The following is an 18173-nucleotide window of genomic DNA, read 5'->3' as shown; positions in this document are numbered from 1 at the left end:
TTATAAAAAAAATATATAATTACACACACACACACTTTTTTTTCTTTTAATGTTGATGATTATGGCTAACCGTTAATAAACTAAAATTTAGTCTCTTGGGATATTAGAATATTGGGTAAAAGTTGAAGATTGTAGGCTCATGGTGTTACACTCTAATCAGCTAATCAACACCAAACACCTGCAAAGGTTTCCTAAGCCTTTAAATGGTTCAGTAGCCACACAATCATGGGGAGGACTGCTGACTTGACAGTTGTCCAGAAGACAGTCATTGACAACCTCCACAAGGAGGTTAAGCCACCAAAGGACATTGCTAAAGAAGCCGGCTGTTCACAGGGTGCTGTATCCAAGCATATTAATGGAAAGTTGAGAGAAAGGAAAAAGTTTGGTAGAAAAAGGTGCACAAGCAACAGGGATAACCACAGCCTTGAAAGGATTGTCACGAAAAGGCCATTTAAGTATCTAGGGGAAATTTACAAGGAGTGGACTGCGGCTGGAGTCAGTGCTTAAAGAGCTACCACACACAGACGTATCCAGGACGTGGGCTACAACTGTCGCATTCCTTGTGTCAAGCCACTCCTGACCCAGAGACAACATTTGTAGCATCTTACCTGGGCTAAGGAGAAAAAGGAATGGTCTGTTGATCAGTGGTCCAAAGCCCTGTTTTCAGATGAAAGTAAATTTTGCATTTCATTTGGAAATCAAGGTCACAGATTTTGGAGGAAGAGTGGAGAGACATCAATCCAAGTTGCTTGCGGTCCAGTGTGAAGTTTCCACAGTCAGTGATGGTTTGGGGAGCTGTCCTCTTCTGGTGTTGGTCCACTGTGTTATATCAAGTCCAGAGTCAACACAGCTGACTACTTTTAAATTTTCAAGCACTTCATGCTTCCCTCTGCTGACAAGCTTTATGGAGATGCTGATTTAATTTTCCAGCAGGACTTGGCACTTGCCCACACTGCCAAAAGTGCCAATACCTGGTTTAATAACCACAGTATCGCTGTGCTTGATTGGCCAGCAAACTCTCCTGACCTAAACCCCATAGACAATCTATGGGGTATTGTCAAGAGGAAGATGTGAGACACCAGATCCAACAATGCTGATGAGCTGAAGGCCAATATCAAAGCAACCTGGGCTTCCATAACACCTCAGCAGTGCCACAGACTGATCGCCTCCATGCCACGCCGCATTGATGCAGTAATTCATGGGAAAAGAGCCCCGACCAAGTATTGAGTGCATATACTGTGCACGTACTTTTTAGCAGACCTACATTTCTTCATTAAAAATCATTTTGAAATTGGGCTTATTTAATATTCTAATTTTCTAAATGTTGTTTTTCTTTTAACGGTTAGCCATAATCATCAACATTAAAAGAAAAAAATGCTTTTTTTTAAATTGAATTGGGTATAGCAATAGATTAGATTTTTAGGGCTAGCATACTGGCTACTTGCAGCCACCACTTAAGGGAGCATACGGCATGCTGTTAAGGCTGAGTTCATATCTTTGTTGTCCATTCTATTTTTCGTCAATTTTTAGTTATTCTGTTCCTATGACGGAAGTGTTGGATCCGTCACATGATGAACAACGACACCCGATGGATTAACTTCTAATGGGTTTCCTCATGGTGTCCGTCTTTTTGACGGGAAGAATAGTGCTTATGGAACCTTCAATACACATGTGAACAGAGCCACTTTGAACTCCATAATAATTTGGTATACAGTAAGCCACCTTTCCCCAGTGGCAGCAGAGCCAGAATGCTATCTTTATAAATCTATGGCTTTTCAGCGGGTTTGGAATTCTATGTCTAAAATATGGAAGCTTCGACCACTATAAAAGCTATATTAAGAAATTAATCTGCACAGCATTCTGGACCTAAAATTGACGTGATGATACAAGGTAGAGATTCACTTTAAGGTAAAATTTTTCTTTGATTTGGATTCAGATTGCAGTTTTGACATCTGATGCATTAATAAACTAAGTCTGCCCTGTAAAATGCGTAGCTTTAGGGAAATCTCTTCTGCTACACTACTGTGATGAGATGGAACTTGAGGTTCAGAATGTCTGGATTCATCTGTATGTTCTGTTATACAAATGAAATCTGCTTGTTCAATGATTAACATGCAAGTGTTCTGTGCATGCCTGTCTCTTATTCGAAACAGATTGCTCATTCACTCTCTGCTGTTCTAAGCACCATTGAAGAAATAACGTTGCTTGTATTTGGTCTTAGATTTATTTGAGTCTGTTTCGGAGGTGGCTGCTGCGCCTAAGCCAGAAGTTGCACCTAGCATAGACCTGTTTGGTACAGGTAAAGCATGACCTCTTTATCATTGACATTTTTGGCTCCATGATTTGTTGCTACACTTCTGATTTTCTCATTGCTTAAACTTACTTGGCTCTTGTTTTCTTTTGCTTTGGGAAGATGCTTTCTCATCCCCACCGCATGGGCCTTCTCCTGTGCCAGAAACTTCCCTTACTGGAGACCTATTATCTGGTGAGTGCTTTTTTGCGTAAAGCACTTAAATGATATGTAGGCCTAATGGATGGGCAACAGTTGGCCATGTCTGTGCCCGTTAGGGGTTTTATAAACCCATTTTATCTTGTATGAAATTCTACTGGCTGACCAACTGTCCATGTCGCTACCTGTGCTGTCATTACCCACATCCTACATTTAGGAAAACGGTCGTCTTCGGGCAGGGGTGGGATCCTGGTGGGTGGAGGGTGGAAAAATATGCACATGGAGAGTGTTGCAGTTTTTGGATGCTCCCCTTGCCACACCCTTTAATTATGTAAACCGCACCATCAACACAAATAGCAAAATTAAAGTGGAACATAGAAACACCTAATCATATGGTCAGGGACAGATATACACTTGCTTTTTCAGTCAGGAACTTGTGCACACTACAACTATACAAGCACCAATAATACCACCATAGAGTGACCATCTAGTGGTTAGAAACCAGGTCTACACCGCGCTCTGCAGAGTATTCTCACGCTGCAGACTATACAAGAGAATACAGCACTGATCAGACACAGTTAAGGGCAGAATGCATAACCATTAAAGCGGAGCTGTCCCCTCTCCTGACGACATGTCAGTTTTTAGGAAATACTTTGTATTACCCATGAAATAATTCTGGGTCACCTTTTCTTAGAACACTGCTTTCACCCTGGAAATGTGAAACCTATGTTGACAACTGGGTGTTACCATACCCCATGTCAAAGGGTTGTGTTCTTACACACTGAGACACTCTCTAATCATTACTGACCGTGTTAGACACTGAGCCATCCTATTGGCGATGGGAATAACTTCCAGGCCTGGGCTACACAGACTTTCTGTTGTACTACTGATTGATTTTATTGAGGGACCACTACAGTCCACAAGACAGCTGTAGCTCTATAGTTTAAAATTAATCAATAAAAAGTCTTAATGTAGGCCAGGCCTTATCCATATACTTTCAGGAGGAATTAAAGAGGAACGTCACAACATGGTATTAAAGAGGCTCTGTCACCAGATTTTGCAACCCCTATCTGCTATTGCAGCAGATCGGCGCTGCAATGTAGATTACAGTAACTTTTTATTTTTTATTTTTTTTTTAAACGAGCATTTTTGCCCAAGTTATGACCATTTTTGTATTTATGCAAATGAGGCTTGCAAAAGTACAACTGGGCGTGTATTATGTGCGTACATCGGGCGTTTTTACTACTTTTACTAGCTGGGCGTTCTGACGAGAAGTATCATCCACTTCTCTTCAGAACGCCCAGCTTCTGGCAGTGCAGACACAGCCGTGTTCTCGAGAGATCACGCTGTGACGTCACTCACAGGTCCTGCATCGTGTCGGACGAGCGAGGACACATCGGCACCAGAGGCTACAGTTGATTCTGCAGCAGCATCGGCGTTTGCAGGTAAGTCGATGTAGCTACTTACCTGCAAACGCTGATGCTGCTGCAGAATCAACTGTAGCCTCTGGTGCCGATGTGGCCGACACGATGCAGGACCTGGGGCAGGAAGTGAGTGACGTCACAGCGTGATCTCTCGAGAACACGCTGTGTGTCTGCACTGCCAGAAGCTGGGCGTTCTGAAGAGAAGTGGATGATACTTCTCGTCAGAACGCCCAGCTAGTAAAAGTAGTAAAAACGCCCCGATGTACGCACATAATACACGCCCAGTTGTACTTTTACTTTTCAACACGCCCAGTTGTACTTTTGCAAGCCTCATTTGCATAAATACAAAAATGGTCATAACTTGGCCAAAAATGCTCGTTTTTAAAAAACTTTACTGTAATCTACATTGCAGCGCCTATCTGCTGCAATAGCAGATAGGGGTTGCAAAATCTGGTGACAGAGCCTCTTTAAAGTAAAGACGCGCCAAAACGGTTATCGCATGGGTAAAATAAGGATTCACTATAATTGACATGTCAGGAAAGGTGACGATACTTCTATATATCCAGTTACTTACAGCTGACATCTTCTCTGATTTGTCGATGTTCTCTTTCATTTTCTTCTCCATCCGGCCTAGGCAGGTATGACTACTTCTGACGACTGCAGTGTTTGCTGCCAAGACGTCATTGGAACATCGCTTTTACAGCCATCCCAAGCCTCTGGCAACACAAATTCAGACCCCATATCGAACCTTAATTAGACACCAGCCCCCTTAAGTTAATAAGACAAAAGCTCAGAGCCCCTAAATTAATCAGACCCCAGACCAGAGAAAAAAAAATTCAGTCTCCAGATCAGACACTTATACTCACTGCTGCCCGCTTCGTGCTCTTCTAGATGGCATCATAACCCGAAGATGGCTGTCATAAGGCCTGTTCACATCACGTTTTTAGCCTTCGTTTAGCGTGTACATCGTGAAAGCTCCCAAAGTACACACTTAACGGGTCCATAGGACTCCATTACCCTGACGGATGGCAAAAGTGTCCTTTTGGTCTTCATCAGGCTGGTTTACTCCAGCCCTGGGGAAGCCTCTGATGTCTATGTCCATATTTGGACCGTTCTGTCAGGGGTTTTCAACTACGGGGTCCCCTAGCCAGAGCATCTGTAGTGCTCTGGCTGGGGACTCCGTAGTTTAAAACCCCTGATGATACTGTACATATATGGACAGTGACATCAGGGCTCCCTCTAGTATCGAAATCCCCGGCCAAAGCGTTGCCGTCTGGTCATGGATTCCGCGTTTTTAAAGCTCCTAACCTTACTGTCTGTATATAGATAGTGATGTCAAGGGCTTTCCCAAGACAGGAGTCCCAGGACAGAGTGCTTGCGATGCTCTGGTCGGGGACTCCGTAATTGAAAGTCCCTGACATCACTGTCCATATATGGACAGTGACTTCAGAAGCTCCCCAGTCACAGCGCTTTGCCTAGGAAGTTCAGGCAACATATCCTTCTGTATACCTATACAGTGGGATATATCGCTACCTTCCGTCGGAGATATACGCCAATACTCCTCCCAACGTTTACCTCCAATGGAAGAAAATAATTAGATGTGAACAGGCTCTCGCTGAAGATGAGCCTGGGTGTGTGGAAGGTAGGTAAAATTGAAACCAGAAGATAAATCCAATAGTGACCGATTAAAACCAAAACGGTGTATGGGTCTAAGGGGGTGGTTGACACTATAGCACCCCCCTATATCTGTCCCTGCCTGTAGGATCATCTTAACATCTGAAGTTTTAGGATTCATAGCCTATGATTAAAGATTAATACAATATTCAGTTTCGTATACTTCATAGAAATCATTGCATACTGACTGATTTGTCACATTAGTTGAGGATTCATGCTTGGAGGATCTGTCACTGGTTTATTAATGCCCCATCTCATAGTTTCCAACATTTGATTTTTTTTCCCCAGGAACTCTTAGGGTGTGGTGTCTTTGGGTGTGTATTATGGGTGTGTGGTTTGTCTGGGTGTGGCTTTCCAGAATTTCTGCATCCAAAAAACAAAAAATTTCTGCACTAGTTTGGCTGGCAACTACTATGGTGCCCGGTATTTCTCTGGTTATCCAGTTGATGTCTCACTTTATCACTAGGGCTAGGCATAAAAAAAAAGTATGGATAGTGCCGCACTCTGTGCCCCTTGTAGTTGGTGCTCCACACTGCTCCCTGTAGATATTGCCACACACTGCTCCCTGTAGATATTGCCACACACTGTTCCCTGTAGATAGTGCCACACACTGTTCCCTGTAGACAGTGCCACACACTGCTCAGTGTAGATAGTGCCACTATCTACACTGCTCAGTTTAGATAGTGCGGGTCTTCTACAAAGACCCGCCCCCTGTAGAGAAGTTGCCTGACAGACAAGCCCTCTGTAGAAGAGCCATTGTGGTTCCATCTATGAGCAGAATCCCTGGCAACGCTTTGGCCGGGGATTTCGGTGCTCCGGGAGGAACCCCTGACTTCATTGTCCATATATGGACAGTGACGTCGTCCGTAGCTTCCTCTAGGAGCGGAATCCCTGGCCAGGCGTCGGCAGTATTCTGGCCGGTGATTCCGCTGCAGGAGATGCTCCTGACATCACTGCCCTTATATGGACTGTGAAGTCATGGGCTACTCTTGGAGCACCGAAATCCCCAGCCAAAGTGTTGCTGACGCCCTGGCTGGGAATTCCGCTCATTGCGAGAGCACTGACTTCACTGTCCATATAAGGGCAGTAACGTCAGTGGCACCTCCTGCAGCAGAATCCCCAGGACGTCGGCAACGCTTTGGCCGGGGATTTCGCTCTAGGAGGAGTAAATGGCAGAGCAGGAAGCGGATCGTTTCCTGCTCTGCCTTAGTATTCCGTTGTATCTGCATCCTGAGGGCGCAGATACAATTGAATGTAGCATTTGCTGGGACAAGTCCGGGACAGTAATTTGCCAGGACTGTCTGTAAATTTGGGACTATATGCCAATACCTGTAAAGCATGCCAACCTCCTAACTAATCTAATAGGCACTCTGATGCAGATAACTACAGTTTGTTTTTTTCAAAAACGTTTATTTGCAAAGTTATGTGCATTTATCTAAATATGCTAATTTGGCTGTACTTGCCAATTGGGAGGTTACTCTTTCTTTTCAATCTGGGTGGTGTTATGTTTTCTATATGACTCTGTCCAATCAGCCTTCATACAGTTCTCCTCTACCCAGCCCAGCAACAGTGTGATCATATAGTCTACAGCTTCCATTCCCGACTGTGTTTTCAACTGGTGATACTTCTGGTAGCTATATGAAAGATTAGAATCTCCTCTTTTAATTGCCACCATAATCACTGTTAAGGTGGTCCACAGCTGGAGATATGGCTGTTTGAAGTGATCCTCCTTCCCTCCAGCCTCAGTCTCTCATACTGTGTGGAGCAGCTTCATGCTGATAGGACAGTGTCAGAGGCTGTGAGGTAGCTCCACCTTAGGAGAATCACTGGTGATGACACCCACTTGTCTAGTATAGCCTCATTTGCATATTTAGAAAAAAAGCTCATAACTTTTAATGTCTTTTTGCGACACAATTTTCACTAGCATTATCAGTGTGATAGTGCCTATTAGATTAGCTAGGAGATGGGGCATTACTAAACTAGTGACAGTCTCTTTAATGCAGAATGAAAACAGGCTCTGCACAGGGTAACTACACATAGGGCGATGCGGACTGGGCATTCTGCAAGGAAAACTAAATTTTCCCCCACAATTCTACAATTTGACATTAACATGTTGATATGCAATCCCTGTTCTTATGTATGGTAAAATCTATTTTCTCAACTATTGCTGAGCCCAGCAGTCCTGCTTTTTTACACGGTGAATTTTCTGTTAGGAATTTCATTCAAGGCATTTCAAAGAAAGGGGACCGGATTATTTGTGTCTACTTCATTCTGTAGGCAAAGGAGATACACCCCCCCCCCCATAGTAAATAGAACACATTACACTGAAACCTAGGCACAGAGATGGTGCAACAGGCTTCAGACCCCATCTATTGTAAGTGCAGACTATTCTAAAAAACAAACAAAAAAGTAATGCAAATAGGTCTATTATTCTAGTACCTCTGGAAAGGGTGTGGGCTTTAACATACAGAACACATCACTGAAGCTCCTGCTGGGTGCTTCTGAAATTCTCTGGACTTATATCAACATGTCATCCTCTCAATAGGGAACCTGCTCATAGTAAACGGTTTTAATGACTACCTCCATATTTTTTAATTTACAATCACTATATTGTCCTTTTTGTGCTGAGAAGAGCACATTTGCTAAAAGCTTAAAAAAAATTGCCTAGTATTTTGTGTATGTAAATATACACTATATGGCCAAAAGTATGTGGATACCTGACTATTACACCTACAGTATATGAGCTTGTTGGATATCCCGTTCCAAAATCATGGGCATTAATATGGAATCCCCCCCCCCCCCCATTTTGCTGCTGTAACATACTCCACTATTCTGGGAAGGCTATCTTCAAGATTATGGAGTGTCCGTGGGAATTTGTGCCCATTCATCCAGAAGGTGGTTTGTGAGGTCAGGCACTGATGTTGGATAAGAAGGAGTGGCTCCCAATCGGTGTTCTAGATCATCCCAAAGGTGTTCTATGGGGTTAAGGTCAGGGCTGTGTGCAGGCCACTCGAGTTCCTCCAGACCAAACTCGCCCAAACATGTCTTTATGGACCTTGGTTTGTACACTGGGGCACAGTCATGCTGGAACAGAAAAGGACCTTTCCCAAACTGTTGGAAGCCTAAAATGTATTTATATGCTGTAGCGTTAACATTACCCTTCACTGAAAATAAGCGACCTAACCCTGAAAAACAGCCCGAGACCATTATCTCTCCACCAAATTTTATAGTAGGCACTAAGCATTCCAGTAGGTAGCGGTCTCCTGGCATCCACCAAGTGCATATTTGTCCCTCAGACAGCTAGATAGTGAAATGTGATTCATTACTCCAGAGAACATGTTTCCACTGCACAAAAGTCTAGTCGACGCTTGGCATTGCACATGGTGATCTTAGGCTTGTGTGTAGCTGCTCAGCCATGGAAATCCATTTCATGAAGCTCCCGAGACACCGTTCTTGTGCGGATCTCATTTCCAGAGGCAGTTTGGAACTCTGTAGTAAGTGATGCAACACAGGAAAGGCGATTTTTACACGGCACGCACTTCAGCACTCCACGTCACCGCTCTGAGTTTGCATGGTCTACCACTTCATTGCTGAGCTGTTCGTCCTTGACGCTTCCACTTCACAATAATAGCACTTACAGTTGATTGGGTCAGTTCAGAAATTGATTTGGCGCAAAGGTGACATCCTATGACCGTTCCACTGTTAAGTCACTGAGCTCTTCAGTACGATACATACTACTTCCAATGTTTGCTTGTGACTATTACATAGCTGTGTGCTTGCTTTTATGCACCTGTCTGCAATGGATGTGGTTGAAACACCTAAAGTCAATAATTAGAAGGGGTGTCCACATACTTTTGGCCGTATATTGTTATATTCGTGTCCAATTCCAAATCATCATTTTTTTTTCCAGAAACAGTGCCACACTTGTCCATGAGCTGTGTCAGATACTTGTACTTGGAATGAACAGACACGGACCATAGTCATAATTGACGGTGTTTCTGGTGGAAGGTGTACCTGAGTGATGGTGAGACCCACAGATTCCGATAGAAGCTTTACAGCAGAGGCTTCCAGTGTTGTACGGTTGCCTAAGCAACGAGACTGCCCGCTCTCCAGACTGTCTCCCGCTGTTTTGAACTTCTGCCAGGATATGCGGATCTTAATATCATTGAAGATACACTTTAAAGGGGTTTTCCAGACAATAAAAATTGATGGCCTATCCTCCGAATAGGCCATCAAAAGCTGTCGGGGTCCCACTCCTGGGACCCCCACCGAGCAGCTGTTTTGAAGGGCAGCTGTTTTGAAGGGTCTGCAGCGCTCGTAAGAGCGCTGCGTCCCCTCCATTTCTTCCTCACTGAATCTTCGACACTCTTTTAGTGGCGATTCACAGGTATGGCAGCCTTTTTCTCCCATTTGAAGTGAACGGGAGAAAAAGCAATACCTGTTAATCGCTACTAAATGTGTGTCGAACATTCACAGTGAGCAAGTAGAAATGGAGAAGCAGTCAGACCCCGAACAATCAGCTGTTTGATATCCTGTCCTGAGGATACGCCATACATTTTTATTGGCTGGAAACCCCATTTAATGTATCCAAAGCCAAAAGACCGGTTTAGGGGTCATTTGGAGCCATTAGTAAAGTATAAAATGTTTTATATGAAGCTCAATCCAATGCAAAATGCCAAAAATAAAATGTAATTACATGTAGGTAGTTTTGGCATAAGCTTGCTCCATAGGAACCTGGAAAGATTCGTTTTTATATGCTATGTAAGCTTTTATGTTGTATTTATTATCCCAGAACAGCCAATAATAGAAAATAACCACTAGTACAGGATAACATGTATTGTGTTTTTCCTAGCTGAAAATGGGAATTGTGCTTCACTTAAAGGGGTTGTCCAAGATTAGAAAAAAAAGGTTTTGGCTTATTTTTTTCCCTCCATAGCTGTACATAGACTTTGCCTGATATCGCAGCTTATCCCCATTCACAGGAATAGGACTGCACTGCAATACCAGACACAGCCCACGGACAGGCGTGGTACTGTGTCTGGAAGAAAAATGCAGATTTTTCTAATCCTTGACAAGTCCTTCAAAGTCATTGGACTCTGCAGTATCCACTATTTTAACTCTGAAAACTGAGGCATCTACAAGATGAAGACTGAAATGTAAAGAACAAAAACCAGAACGGTTCTAATATAATAGGCCATTTAGGCTATGATTTTTTCTATTTGAATCTTTTACTCCTGTTTGTAACTCAAATATTGCCAAAATTTCTCTGAATGGGCATGTTTAAGGGGGAGTTCAGTTTTTGGACGTGGAAACTGCGTCGGAAAACGCGCCAAAAAACGTCTGAAAATGCCTCCCGTTGATTTCAATAGTTGGCGGAGGCGTTTTTTTTCCCGTGAGCGGAAAAACCAGCTCGCGGGAAAAAGACATGCCCTGTCTTCGGGCATTTATGCCTCTGACCTCCCATTGACATCAATGGGAGGCAGAGAAAGCGTATTTCGCTGCGTTTTATGCCTGCGTCGCTCAATGGCCGCAGGCGAAAAACTCCTCGAAAATCTGCATGCAGGCAGAGTAAAATCTGGCTCAAAATTCCAAACTGAATTTTGAGGCAGATTTTCGTCCTGTAATAAACTCCGTGTGAACCCAGCCTAAAAGGGTTTTTCCATTTCACTTTTTAAAGTATTTGTGAGGTCTGTCATGTTGCAGATTCAAGGGCGTCATGATAAAATCAAATGTCTTCCTATTGACACATGACCTGAATAATACTTGGTGAACGTGAACTGTAAGAACACAGCGCTGCAAGCACTGTAGCTTCGAGCTATTTTGCTATTTATTTATTTTTTATAGATTTTTAATATATACTAGAAGGCCTTTTATATGACAATTCTTCTGGCGGTTCTCATTTAACCATTACTAACACATTTTGGAAAAGAAGAGTTCTTACCAATTTTACAGAGAAATGTGGTCAGATGGTTTCTTTTGTGTTACTACAGTGGACGCATTTACTTCTCCAACCCCTGTGCCCACCGCATCTCCAGCCAAGATGGAACCCGCAGCTGTGATTGACTTATTTGGAGGTGGGTATATAACTTTCCTTCTGAAGCCACTCAAGAGTTACAATGACAAGAATTTGTTTTCACAAACAAGATGATGCACTAGTGGTGATCTGGAGTTTCCATAATCCGCATCTTCTCTACCTCCAATTCATTCTAATAAAGATGAACTGCACAAGCGTGTCATGGAGGCCAGACCTAAAATTGTTCAGTTCTCTGGATAGTTGGGGTTTCAGCATCCAAACTCTCATGGAACAGTGTTTTATGACCAAGTAGAAAAAAAGAAAGTCCCTAACCTGCTTAAGACCTCAGGACTCTTTATTGGTGTTATAGTTTTATTTTTATTCTGGCCATAGATCTTAGATGACTGATTTTATTTATCCTGTCTCGTGACTCAAATGTCGATGACGTGGCTTTATTCGATGTGTGAGCAGAAGTTAAATACAAGCAGTAATGAGGCATCCAATAATCCCTTGCTTTTTGTTTGTTTTTTTTCCTTTTTGTTTCCATACTTTTTTTTTTTCTTTTTTTTTCCCCCTTTCCATTGAGTGATTTACACACATTTTTTTTTTTTCCTCCTACTTGATTTGGAATTAAATATGCCCTTAATTCACATAATTAATTTCATTTATTTAAGGTATGTTTAATGAAACTAGAATGTTCAGCTATTAAAGGGGTCCTGTCGCCTCATCTGACGTGTATTTTGGAGAAATACTTGTGTTCCCCCATGAAATAACAATTCTGGAACATAATTTCTTACTACACTGCATTTTGCCGTTCCTTTGATATTCCATATATGAATAAATTGACAACTGGGTGTTACCATTCCCATTGTCAAAGGGGTGTGTCCTACAGCCTCACTGTCAGCACTGATTGGACATTGACAGTCTGTGTAGGGACACACCCCCAACTGGTAACACCCAGTTCTCAATTTATTCATTCGTTTCGAGGAAGAACATAAGAGCGGCACAATGCAGAGTTCTAAGAAAATATTTATTTCATGGGGAATAGAAGATACAAGTAATTACTAATACGGACAGATCAGGCGAGGTGACAGGTCCTCTTTTAAAAAAAACAAAAACATTCTTTTGTGTCCTTTCTGTAATTTGTGTATTTGCTATGAAGCAAAAATGCTGGGTGAACATAGCCTAATTGTGATGGTTAATTTATTGAACAAGTTTGGGAAGTGCTTGTTTGCCATTCTTGAAAGAGAATATTCTAAGTTATGAGTACTACTGTATATTCTGGAGATGGGCTGTTGATCTAGGGATTTATTCTGGCTGCCATATTTTTGGAGCCGACAAATATTCACCTAATATAGGGCAATTGGCATCTGCCTCATAAGGGTGTTTGCCTTCCTCTGGATCAACATGGTGGGATTATAGATTGAACTTGATGGCCCTGTGTGTTTTTTTTATTTTTGTTTTCATCCTTCTCTACGATGTAACTATAGTCACATTCAACAAGATTCTGTTCTGCACTTTTATGCTGTGAGCTTTTATCTCCCTTTCATCTACCATTGATGGTAACCTGACAGATGCTTTTGGAAGTGTAAGTGAACCTCAGCCTGCTGCTTTGGCACCTACGAGTTCATCAGCTTCAGCAGATCTTCTGGCCGGTAACTATCATGTCTTTAAAAATGCTTTCTAATGTTTTTCCTTCTGTACTTGTAAGTGCATTCACTCCGCCGAAGTAATGTTCCAACCACAAGTGAGAAGCCAGGGAAAATGGATGTGTGGTTTTAGTTTTTGGGTTGGGTTCACATATATAAGTTGTGTCCAGCCGGTTGTTTTATACCTGAGCTGAATACAACTGATGACAAAGCTGTGCACTTTATTCACTGATCTCCCGTCCATAGAGACTGAATGCAGAATTTTTCTGTCCAGCAGATGGCGACGTCTGACATTACAACTAATGCATTGGATGCCAAAACTGCTCCTGTTTAAAACTCATTGTGCGTTGAAACATCGCACAGCACACGGCCCATTGATTTCAGTGGGGCTCTTCACAAATGCATGAGTTTTCACGCAGCGAGTGTCCGTTGCGTGAAACTCACTGCATGTCCTATATTGGTGGGTTTTCAATGGGTGCGTGAAAACCACGGCCCGCACGCGGATGCATAATGCAACGCACGCCGACCGATTTACGCACGCGTCTTGCGTTTGTGAAATCTGTCACGCTCGTGTAAATGTAGCCTATGGGTATGTTCACGCTGTGTTTTCAGTCGTATTTCAGGGTGTAAACACCCTGAAATACGCCTGAAAAAACGGTAGCTGAACGCCTACAAACATCTGCCCATTGAATTTAATGGGTAAAGCTTCATTTAGTTCATATGGGGTGTCTTTTTAAGCCGCTGTTTTAAAAAAAAAAAAAAAAAAAAAAGTGCGCAAAAAGACGCTCCGTAAAAAGAAGTAGCATGTTACTTCTTGAGGTGTTTTTTTTGGGCTGATTTTCCATTGAACACTATGAAAATCGCCTTTAAAAGAAGATTAATTTTAAGCTTCAGAAACGGCTGAAAATCAGATGCTGTTTTCTCTGAAAACTGGTGTAATTTTCAGCCGTTTTTGACCTTGCGTGTGAGCAAACCCTAATAAAGCATGGGATTAGTTCTGGCATCCGTTTCTGTGCCACGTCAGAGGGAAACACAACCTGACCGCTGTAAATATGTGAAGGCCACTAAGCTATTTTTGCAAAATTAACACTACGTTCCCTTACCCATTTTACATGAGCAACGTGTACATGTCGTATTGCATCATATCGCAGAGAATGTTACTCCAACGCTACACACATTATGATTCATCAACACAGATTTAATTTAAAAAAAATTCACTACCATTTATTTCATATTGTTTTATACTCTGGGGGGGATATTGTTTTGTAATTTAATGTAATTCACTAAACTGGTATATACCAAAGTAAAATATTTTAATGTATTTATGGCTGTTTTTCCATGTTTAAAACATAAAAAGGATACTGGTGCTGTTTTGGTACTATATGAAATTCCCATATGTGCCACACACGCACAAAAAAATAATCTGCTGAGGTGTGGCATAAACCCTCAATAAAAATTCACCCTTAGATTATGTAATTCCAAAAAGTTACATTTTGCTGTAGGTCACGAAAAAGGGTTAAGCCACGCCATGGACTTCACATTTTATGTTGGCGTTTCCTGATTTGGGATCTGCAGGCCTGCTTTTCAGGGATGCTTTTGGGGGGGAGGGGCAGATTGATTTTTCTTTTTTTCCTGTCTGATCCTTTTATTCTCCTTGACGATAGCTGGCACAGGAGGTTCTGGCAGCCATTTATCTTCCACTGCTCGATTTGAAGTACCCTGCATCTTAGTGGGGGAACGCGGGGTGGTATATGCCGGTCAAAGACTTGTTTAGCCAACAATTGTTTTATGAAAAATGACAATAGTTCTTTGTGGGAAAAACTTTGTAAACTTCTTTCAAATCTTTGCAATTGTCTGTGTGTTTTGCTTTCTTTGAAGGATTTGGAGGTTCCTTTATTTCGCCGTCTCCTGCATCAATTGTCCCAACACAGAATACCCTTATTCAGCCAAGCTTTGATGCCGCCTTTGGAGCCAGTCAGCCCATTACTACCACTGCTCCCACACCGGCTGCAGCTACCGCCACATCTGGCAGCACTTTTGATGCTTCAGGTGAGGCTGAAGATCTAGTAAAGTGTTAATGGATTAGAATTCTGGTTGCTTTAAAACTCCCAAGGCAGTAGGATTAGAACCGAATCTCCTTATCTTGGCTTTTACACAGGATTGTAATAACTTTTTATATTCATCAGGGGAATACAGACACACTAGAAATATTTTACATGATAAACTCGATCGAACATGGAGGCATCACCAATATGACACCACAGAGGGTGCCAGCCTATAGACTTTTTAATTTGCTTATTCCACCTCTCTTAAAGGGGTTGTCCAGTTTCAGCAAATGTTACTTTATGTATAATTAAGTTATATAATTTTCCAATATACGATATCTATTAATTACTTGCGGTTTTCAAGGTCTCTGCTTGTTGTCACACAGGCGCACGGTTCGTTAGGCAGAACTTATATATATATATATATATATATATATATATATATATATATATATAATATATAATATTACCGTTCAAAAGTTTGTGGTCACCCAGACAATTTTGTGTTTTCCATGAAATCTCACACTTATATTTATCAAATGAGTTGCAAAATGACTAGAAAATATAGTCAAGACATTGACAAGGTTAGAAATAATGATTTTTATTTTGAAATAATAATTTTCTCCTTCAAACTTTGCTTTCATCAAAGAAATCTCCATTTGCAACAATTACAGCATTGCAGACCTTTGGCATTCTAGCTGTTAATTTGCTGAGGTAATCGGGTGAAATTTCACCCCATGCTTCCAGAAGCCCCTCCCAGAAGTTGGATTGGCTTGATGGGCACTTCTTGCGTACCATACGGTCAAGCTGCTCCCACAACAGCTCTATGGGGTTGAGATCTGGTGACTGCTCTGGCCACTCCATTACTGATAGAATACCAGCTGCCTGCTTCTTCCCTAAATAGTTCTTGCATAATTTGGAGGTGTGCTTTGGGTCATTGTCCTGTTGTAGGATGAAATTGGCTCCAATCAAGCGCTGTCCACAGGCATGGCGCTGCAAAATGGAGTGATAGCCTTCCTTATTCAAAATCCCTTTTACCTTGTACAAATCTCCCACTTTACCAGCACCAAAGCAACCCCAGACCATCACATTACCTCCACCATGCTTGACAGATGGCGTCAGGCACTCTTCCAGCATCTTTTCAGTTGTTCTGCGTCTCACAAATGTTCTTCTGTGTGATCCAAACACCTCAAACTTCCATTCGTCTGTCCATAACACTTTTTTCCAATCTTCCTCTGTCCAATGTCTGTGTGCTTTTGCCCATATTAATCTTTTCCTTTTATTAGTCAGTCTCAGATATGACTTTTTCTTTGCCACTCTGCCCTGAAGGCCAGCATCCCGGAGTCTCCTCTTCACTGTAGACATTGACACTGGCGTTTTGCGGGTACTATTTAATGAAGCTGCCAGTTGAGGACCTGTGAGGCGTCTATTTCTCAAACTAGAGACTCTAATGTACTTGTCTTGTTGCTCAGTTGTGCAGCGGGGCCTCCCACTTCTCTTTCTACTCTGGTTAGAGCCTGTTTGTGCTGTACTCTGAAGGGAGTAGTACACACCGTTGTAGGAAATCTTCAGTTTCTTGGCAATTTCTCGCATGGAATAGCCTTCATTTCTAAGAACAAGAATAGACTGTCGAGTTTCACATGAAAGCTCTCCTTTTCTAGCCATTTTGAGAGTTTAATCGAACCCACAAATGTAATGCTCCAGATTCTCAACTAGCTCAAAGGAAGGTCAGTTTTATAGCTCCTCTAAACAGCAAAACTGTTTACAGCGGTGCTAACATAATTGCACAAGGGTTTTCAAGTGTTTTCTAATCATCCATTAACCTTCTAACACAGTTAGCAAACACAATGTACCATTAGAACATTGGAGTGATGGTTGCTGGAAATGGGCCTCTATACACCTATGTAGATATTGCATTAAAAACCAGACGTTTGCAGCTAGAATAGTCATTTAGCACATTAACAATGTATAGAGTGTATTTCTGATTAATTTAATGTTATCTTCATTGAAAAAAACTGTGCTTTTCTTTCAAAATTAAGGAAATTTCTAAGTGACCCTAAACTTTTGAACGGTAGTGTGTGTGTGTGTGTGTGTGTATATATATATATATATATATATATATATATATATATATATACAGTGAAGGAAATAAGTATTTGATCCCTTGCTGATTTTGTAAGGTTGCCCACTGTTAGTCATGAACAGTCTAGAATTTTTAGGCTAGGTTAATTTTACCAGTGAGAGAGAGATTATATTGAAAAAAAACCTGAAAATCATATAGTCAAAATTATATATATTTATTTTCATTGTGCACAGAGAAATAAGTATTTGATCCCCTACCAACCATTAAGAGTTCAGCCTCCTCCAGACCAGTTACACGCTCCAAATCAACTTGGTGCCTGCATTAAAGACAGCTTTCTTACATGGTCACCTGTATAAAAGACTCCTGTCCACAGACTCAATTAATCAGTCTGACTCTAACCTCTATAACATGGGCAAGATCAAAGAGCTTTCTAAGGATGTCAGGGACCAGATCATAGATCTGCACAAGGCTGGAGTGGGATACAAAACCATAAGTAAGACGCTGGGTGAGAAGAAGACAACTGTTGGTGCAATAGTAAGAAAATGGAAGACATACAAAATGACTGTCAATCGACATCGATCTGGGGCTCCATGCAAAATCTCACCTCGTGGGGTATCCTTGATCCTGAGGAAGGTGTGAGCTCAGCCGAAAACTACATGGGGGGAACTTGTTGTTGATCTCAAGGCAGCTGGGACCACAGTCACCAAGAAAACCATTGGTAACACATTAAGCCGTAATGGATTAAAATCCTGCAGTGCCCGCAAGGTCCCCCTGCTCAAGAAGGCACATGTACAGGCCCGTCTGAAGTTTGCAAATGAACATCTGGATGATTCTGA

The 18173-nt window shown here is 41.9% G+C and overlaps 1 protein-coding gene across 1 annotated transcript in view; it reads left to right on the top strand.

Annotated features, from left to right (window-relative positions):
- Positions 1-18173, top strand: part of SNAP91 (synaptosome associated protein 91) — a 142236-nt gene that overhangs the window by 97703 nt on the left and 26360 nt on the right. The window contains exons 20-24 of the mRNA XM_075862088.1: positions 2222-2299; positions 2414-2485; positions 11538-11621; positions 13135-13215; positions 15088-15258. Of these exons, the coding sequence (XP_075718203.1) occupies positions 2222-2299; positions 2414-2485; positions 11538-11621; positions 13135-13215; positions 15088-15258 (486 nt within the window). The remainder of the gene's footprint in view (positions 1-2221; positions 2300-2413; positions 2486-11537; positions 11622-13134; positions 13216-15087; positions 15259-18173) is intronic.

This window comes from Rhinoderma darwinii, chromosome 4, assembly GCF_050947455.1.
Source record: "Rhinoderma darwinii isolate aRhiDar2 chromosome 4, aRhiDar2.hap1, whole genome shotgun sequence".
In the NCBI taxonomy this organism is placed as follows: domain Eukaryota; kingdom Metazoa; phylum Chordata; class Amphibia; order Anura; family Rhinodermatidae; genus Rhinoderma; species Rhinoderma darwinii.
This window is presented reverse-complemented; position numbering and strand designations above follow the sequence as displayed.